The sequence below is a fragment of the Haliaeetus leucocephalus genome, unplaced genomic scaffold (assembly GCF_000737465.1).
Source record: "Haliaeetus leucocephalus isolate CR32 unplaced genomic scaffold, Haliaeetus_leucocephalus-4.0 Scaffold240, whole genome shotgun sequence".
NCBI lineage: Eukaryota > Metazoa > Chordata > Aves > Accipitriformes > Accipitridae > Haliaeetus > Haliaeetus leucocephalus.
In genome coordinates, this window is record NW_010972676.1 from 1,646,591 (window position 1) to 1,654,533 (window position 7,943).

Genomic DNA, 7,943 nt, shown 5'->3' on the forward strand with positions numbered 1-7,943 from the left:
GGGGGGGGGGGGGGGGGGGGGGGGGGGGGGGGGGGGGGCATTTAATGTGGTTGGGTTAGTTTTTTCCAACTGAGCTTCACTTCTGTCAGATCAATTTCTAAATCCTCTGGCTTAATCCATGCTCAGCTACCCCTTTCCCATGAAGTCAAATTTACTTACATATTCCAAGAAGCATGAGCCAACCTCACTCAAATGTGGGTGGTCTTTGTTGAATTTCTTCTCTAGCGCTTTAACAAATTTCTTCTGGCACCTGTAGATGTCCTCAATATTCCCAAAGATTGTCTTCAGCTGTTCTTCTGTAAACATGTCAGCTCTTTTGCGGCACTGCTTAATGTAACCCTAGGAGGAAACCAAAATGGAAAGCTTGGGCATTTGCTCTGTGGGCTTTGGTTATCAACAGAAAACCCCATGGACTGTAGTCAGTAGTACACCAGGTTCCTGTACCCCCTTCCTGCATAAGTGCATCCATGTTTTAACTATTATTTCCTCTAGTATCACCCAAAACATGGTAGAAACGGAAGCCAAGCCGCAGTTACATCACTGCCTTAAATGATACTGTAATCCACACTTGAAGGAGTCCCAGAGCAGCTTTCTCTCCTGTTAAAAGCACCTTTATCTGTCTGCAGACTACAGGGTGTAGTGACCCCAGCACCGATCCACTGATAGATTTAGGCCAATTAAATCCAGTTGCTGATCTGTTTTGGATGCTTGTGTTAGGAAGTGCCTGGTAGACTCAAGGGAGAAGGAGTGTACAAAGGACATGGGGGGCCACTGCAGAAGGAAAGGCTTGTTTGGTGTGTACTGCTTTGTCCCAGCTGGCTCTCCTGAAAGACACTACATTTTTGTGTCATTTCAGTGAAGAACTGTGTTCCTGCAAAACTCTTACCAATTACCTTAATTTACCCCAATGTATGTGACAGCATGTCTCTTTCAGAAGAGGTGTTGCAATATTCAGCATATTTGCAAGTGAAAGACCTAATTGGCTGAACATCTCCCAGTTGTTTTGATCTGAGCATGACTTGCCTGAAGGCTGGAGTTGCTGACTGTATTACCTCAGAACATATATTAAAGAGGACAGCAATGCTAGACATTTACTTTTCTCTGGCTTGGGAGATTCAGTTAATTCAATTTAATCAGAGCCCAACTGGGTGCTTCAAACACAGAGGCATTTGGGATATTGCTGTAATGAATTGTCCTCTGTTTTCTGAGCATGCAATGTGCTTTAGCAGAGCAGGCTCTGATGGAAATACAGTCTCATTTTCAGAAAAGAAAAGTTAGCTGCTTAGGGTCACTCTCTGGGCAAGAATGGGACAGTCTATTATTCTTCAAAAAAGTTCTTACATTCACTTCCCCTTTATTCACAAATTTTCAAATTCACAATTATTTACCTCACAAATGTCTTTCAGATGCTTGATGTAGTCTCTCTCTGTGCTTATGATCTCATTGATGACGTTGGTCCTCATTTGGTCTTTGGTGGTCTGCCCCATCCCAAAGCGGCGGGTGCCACTGCTAGAGTCGTCCTCTTTGCCACCCTCTACCTTCAGGGGATAATCTTCCATGGGTTCATCCTGGTTTACTCGTAGCTGTGCCAGACACACAAGATGTTCACTGTTTGTATTGCTAGACACAACTCTCTCAAGGAAGTTTGGGACAATTGACTGAATGGCAGACAAAGATTGAGCTAGGATAAGGAGTGAAGAGGGCTGCTCTGTGTATATTACCTGTAAACACATTTCCCCCTTGGGGAGGCTATGGCCAGATAGTCAGTTTTGGGAGGGTACTTTCAAGCCACCTGAAAGCTGCTCCCACTGTATGACATGGGTGGTTTTAGGCAGGCATCTCTTATGGACAGAAGTCACAGGAATTATATGGAGTCCTCCAGGAAGAATATATACAAATCCAGGACAAAAATGGTTTATGAAGTGAAACCTGCTTAGGTGCTTGTGAGGGGGTGCTTAGGGAGGGAGGGGGGAAACCAGGAAATAGTTGCTTTTTTATATACCTTTATTGTTGTTATCGTACTATAAATAACAGATGGCCTCTCAGTATCTGCTTCCCCAAGATTATTTAAAGAAAATCTGTTGTTAATATAAAAGCAGATAACAGTTGCCAGTAGGCATATAGCATGGTAAGGAATGGCATTACATTACAGGGCTGTGTGTGAAAGTCATGGTTCCTTCATAGTGCCCATCAGATGGCAGCACAGCATGAGCAGAGAAAAACACCCGCGTTCTGTAGACACACCCTCCTACAGACTCTATATTGCAACAGTAGCAAAGGACCTTAGTTAATAGCAGGCAATTGGTGCATTTCACTTACGAGCTTTCTTTTATGCAGTAGTATTGTAGCTCTCAGTGCTCATGGGAATATTTTGTACACAACTCAAATGATCAATCCCAGCACAGAGAAGTGAAAAATGCTGAAGTAGGAACACTCATAACTATAGGCATTTTTAGAACAATGTTGCAGAACTGCTTTAAACTTTTAATGTAGTTTCTTCTAGGCAGGATTACTTGCCACTTGATACAGATATATCTATGTACAAAAGATTGTGCATACCCATCATCCCTTGTCAGCATAGGCGTAGATTACATTTACTCACTGTTAACAGCTGGTGAAGCCCTCAAGATGTGCAGTCCTGGTTTTCCTTCACTGTGAGCAGACCAACATTAGCTCGTCCTAAACTCAGACCTTGGCCTGAAACTCGTGTGGAGTAACTAAGAGACCTGCAGATTTACCCAAGTCCCCAAACATACCAGCCTTCCCAGCAGTAAGCTTGAGACCAAGTGATAATTAGCACGAAATCTTCATTCAGATGCTTGAGTTAGTGTTGCAATTACTCTGCTAAAAGAAGTTGTTACTCTGCATCCCTAATGGCTAGCACTAGTCTGCTTTCCCCTGAAATATTATCACAGGTTTATTGCCAGCCAGGACAACAATTTAACTTCTCAGTAACATGAAAGAAAAAAAGGCCTGTGTTTTGACTGTGAAAAAAGCAGTTCTGTCCCCACCAGTGTTGGGAGTTTGGTCCTAGTAATCTTACTTGCAAAATATCCACCATTTGTAATGGTTACCCAGCTGAGACTGTCTCCTGCAATCTGTAACAAAGCATTCCAAAACTTTTATAGCACTATCTGCCCCACTTCTCCAAGGACTTTTGCTACAGACATCGGATCACCTTGTATCACCTCCTTTCATGCTTCACCTGGTTTTGGGACACTTGTGATCTGAAGTGACCCGGATAAAGAGCTAAAGGGCTGAGAATCTCTGCCCTTTGGCACCTAATTGCCTTTGCAGTATTGAGCAGCCCGCCCTGAAGCAGTTAAAGCAGAGTCAGGCATCCACACCAACAGTCACAGCCCAAAGAAAGGAAAAAAGCCTTTCTCCTCACAGCAGGAAAGGAGTGCACAGCAGTTACCCAGACTCTTGTTCTACCCCTCAGTTGCACAGAGAATTCAGATGTGTTTCAGAATGCTCTGTTGGAAAGTAATCCAACCTCTGCAATATACAGCTGGGACTGTCTGGTCTGTTCTATATAGCTATTTCTATATGGTCTTTGTAGCTAGGAGAGCCTTGGCCCACAAGCATCAAGTGTTTCATATCTCCCTTCATCAGTTGTCCCACATGACCTCCAAGACATTTTTTGTGTTTTTCTCCTCCATTTTTAAATGCCTGGAATACAGTGCTCTGTGGTAGCCCAGCAGCCTGATGATTTTAAAACTCCAGGGCTAAGAGAAGGTGCATGCATGAGTCAGGTGGTTGCATACTTTGGGACATGGCATTGCACTGGACCCAGCTCCAGATGGAGAAAGCTAAATTTGGTGCCGTGCTCATCCATACTGTCTGAAGTGGACACTAGATTGAAGACCTCTGCCAGCTGCATCTGCGATTCTTCTAGGAGAGTATTTGTTGCTCGCTCCTGAAGGGGATGCTATGTGGTTGGGCACAAATTAGCCAATATACATATGGGTAAGCAGGAGCCCAGTCTGCAAGCCACCATGCAAGGCAGCTCCCCAGCTGGCACAGCTCAGCTTAGCTCCTGAGTCTGGACTGAACCACCTCTTACCCTGATTTACTCATGTAAAGAGGAACTTCTCCACACTGGTGGCAGCTCAGCCAAGAGAGCCTGATGTACCATAGCCATGCATAGAGGAATAGTAACAAGACATGTTGAACCAACTATCTCTAGCAGTGAAAGTCCTGCGGAGTCACTACAGAACACTAAACCTGGAGAAAAAGAACAAGCACTTGGTGCTAATCAAGAAGCATAAAGAAACATCAAGCTCTTACCCGTACAAAGCTGGCTGGAAACCAGCCTTCACTGTCCAGAATCCTCCCCCACCACCACTCCTTGTTGGTAGCATCCATTACTTCAATGACATCGCCGGCCTTGAATCCCAGCTCTTGGTCATCCATCGTGACATGGTCCCAGAGGGCTTCTGCATACACCACACTGCCATCACTGATGAGCTGTGGACAAAGCAATTCAAACTGTCAGCTCCCTCCAAGAAAGCAGCGCAATCTGCCAACGTGATTGCAGCTTTGGCACCATTGCTGCTGAGCCAAACAAGTGTTGACAACTGTTTGCTCCCCATAAGCAACGTGAAAAGGAGATGGTGCTAGTCTGGCAGTTGCTTCGACTGACCTTGCTCTCAACAGCATTTATCCAGAATCACTTGGACACAGAATGTTTAGTACTATAAAGAACATAAATTTGATGCTCTGGAATTTCTTAGTGGTGACTCTGCCTCAGCCAGCAAACAAGGCTCGGTGGTACATTGGTGGTGGAGGATGCTCTTGTGCTGCCAGTGCAGCCCTGCTTTGGAAAGCCTTGAAATAAAACCTTTAGCATCAATGTTCAGAGACATACTTCAGAGCAGAAAGTATTCTGAGGCCTCAGAGCTAGTCTGGGATGGATAGAGCCTTAAGTCTTTAAGGTGGCTAAACTTAGTACTTAAGCTGCTTAAAATAACTCTCCTGGAGAGTTTTAAGTAATTATACTGAGGGACATCGGTTATTGACATGTCCCATAGAGGGCCTCCTCTAGGGAAAAAGGACGCCCAACAATTGAAAAAACCAAACCAAACAAAAAAAAAAACCAACCCACATGGCTAGAGGCTGTCGAACACAGTGATGATTGTGTCTATACATGCCTGGTACCATTCTCAACCATTCAAACCTTAGCTTTGGTGTAGTTAAGTAACACTTGGGACCTGTTGCACTGGTCTATTTGTAAGCTGGTCCTACTGGCCACTACAACAGGAGTGCCTGTCTGATGCCCACAGGTTTATCATGTCAGAGTCTCCTTTGAATTTCAACAACAGAGTACATGCACAGACTTCTTGGGGCCTGAGCATGAATGATACTGTCTGAATGCCAAGGATTTCCCCAAGAAGGCAGAGTGTATGCTGGAGTCCTGCTAAAAAGGATTTACTCAGCCATTCTGGAGTGGCAGTGAAACCCTATTTTTCTCCAGGAAAATGGTGCAATGATAAATTCTGGGAAGACAACGGAAAGAGCACTCTATAAGGCACAAGGGAGAAAGACAAAACCTGTACAAAACCCACGGTGTATCTCACAACATTGCAGCCGTATCACCACAGCCACATAATGCATGTGTCATCCATGCTGGGCACCTTAGATTGCTCAGTCACATGGTTAGTTATCTACTGCTCTGGGTCACTTTTTGCCTCTCCCCAGAGGAAGATGCATGTTGTAAAAGAACGTCAGGATAATTGTGCATACAGTAAATCAGGAGAGAGTTAACAAGGCATTTGAAAGAAAATTCAAATACAGTCTGCCTTTGGATAGCAAATACCCCTTCACTGAACCAGAAACAGCTTAATGCAGTGTTTCCATTCTGACAAAAATAACAGGATGGTGGGGAAGGAGAGGATGAGAAGTTCCCACTTATCTACATAGCCAGCGTGTTGGTGCTCCCCACACTGCCTTTTCTCAGCTGCCCTCCGCTGCACCACCACAGGGATGGGTGCACCCTTACTGCAGGTTTCTGCTCTTCACAGAGGCGAGCAGTTGCTGTGGTGAGGCCCAGCAAGCAGGGAATGTAAGGGACATGCTGCTGTCATACAGCCAGCCAGTGGCATGATGGAAAAATAATCCAAGGGTCTTAAACGGTGTGTCACTAGTCAAAGCTCCTATAGGAAGGACAGGCTCTGATCACAAGGCAAGTAGAGGAGTAGTATCATTAGTCACAGAAAACCAAACATCAAGAGATAGTGATGAACACATCATGCAGCAGAGGCAGCTACAGTCAAATGGCGGGTTGTCGTGGGTTAACCCCAGCCAGCAACTAAGCACCACGCAGCCGCTCACTCACTCCCCCCCCATCCAGTGGGATGGGGGAGAAAATCGGGAAAAGAAGTAAAACTCGTGGGTTGAGATAAGAACGGTTTAATAGAACAGAAAAGAAGAAAATAATAATGATAATACTAATAAAATGACAACAGTAGTAATAAAAGGATTGGAATGTACAAATGATGCGCAGGGCAATTGCTCACCACCTGCTGACTGACACCCAGCCAGTCCCCGAGCGGCGATTCCCCGCCCCCCCTTCCCAGTTCCTAAACTAGATGGGATGTCACATGGTATGGAATACACCGTTGACCAGTTTGGGTCAGGTGCCCTGGCTGGGCATGAGAAGCTGAAAAATCCTTGACTATAGTCTAAACACTACTGAGCAACAACTGAAAACATCAGTGTTATCAACATTCTTCACATACTGAACTCAAAACATAGCACTGTACCAGCTACTAGGAAGACAGTTAACTCTATCCCAGCTGAAACCAGGACACGGGTATTCGTCCAAATGAGCTGTGGAGGGAAAGGATATTTGGGCTTGACAATTAATGCATACAGTGATGCAGTGGAGTGATGCTATGTGTATCTCAGTGGAGGTAGGGGATGGAGAGCCATGCGACAGCAAAGACAAGGGTTATTGATGTGTTAGAAACCACAAAAGTGCCTGAGAATCATCACATAGGAATTAGAGCTTCTCCCCCCAAAAAGGTGGTGGGATCAATAAGCCCAGCTGAAGTGCATCTACACCAATGCATGCAGCATGGGCAACAAACAGGAGGAGCTGGAAGTCATTGTGCAGCGGGAAAACAATATAGTTGCCATCACGGAAACATGGTGTGAGGACTCACAACTGGAGTGCTGCAGTGTATGGCTATAAACTCTTCAGAAGGCATAGGCAGGGAAGGAGAGGCGGTGGGGTAGCCCTGTATGTTAGGGAGTGTTTTGACTGTCTATAGCTTGATGATGGTGATGATAGGGTTGACTTATTATGTGTAAGAATCGGGGGAAGGCCAACAAGGCAGATATCACAGTGGGAGTCTGTCATAGACTGCCCAACCAGGATGAAAAGGCAGACAAAATATTCTGTAAGCAGCTGGGAGAAGTCTCACAATTGCTAGCCCTTGTTCTCGTGGGGGACTTCAACTTAACCAGACGTCCGCTGGAAATACAATACAGTGGAGAGGAAACAGTCCAGGAGCTTCCTGGAGTGTGTGGAAGATAACTTCCTGACACAGTTGGTGAGGGAGCCAACTAGGGAAGGCACCCCACTGGACCTGTTGTTTGCAAACAGAGAAATACTTGTGAGCAATGTGACAGTTGGAGGCCTTCTTGAGCACAGCGATCATGAAATTACAGAGTTTTAAATTCTCAGAGAAGTAAGGAGGAGGGTTAGCAGAACTGCCACGTTGGACTTCTGGAGGGCAGATTTTGGCCTGTTTGGGAGCCTGGTTGACAAGGTCCCTTGGGAGGCAGTCCTGAAGGGCAAAGGTATCCAGGAAGGCTGGACATTCTTCAAGAAGGAAATCTTAAAGGCGCAGGAGCAGGCCGTCCCCATAGTGCTGAGAGACAAGGCAGCAGACAAGACCAGCCTGGCTGAACAGAGAGCTTTGGCTGGAACTCAGGGT

General features: G+C 45.5%; 1 protein-coding gene across 1 annotated transcript in view; it reads right to left on the reverse strand.

The window, feature by feature from the left end:
• The window catches only part of ARHGEF4 (Rho guanine nucleotide exchange factor (GEF) 4), an 11,283-nt gene extending 6,852 nt beyond the window's left edge, over positions 1–4,431 (reverse strand). The window contains exons 1-3 of the mRNA XM_010568221.1: positions 4,291–4,431; positions 1,389–1,583; positions 160–339 (exon numbers count right to left, since the gene is read on the reverse strand). Coding sequence (XP_010566523.1) covers positions 160–339; positions 1,389–1,583; positions 4,291–4,416 — 501 coding nt within the window. The 5' untranslated portion in view covers positions 4,417–4,431. The remainder of the gene's footprint in view (positions 1–159; positions 340–1,388; positions 1,584–4,290) is intronic.
• Between the last annotated feature and the right edge of the window lie 3,512 nt (positions 4,432–7,943).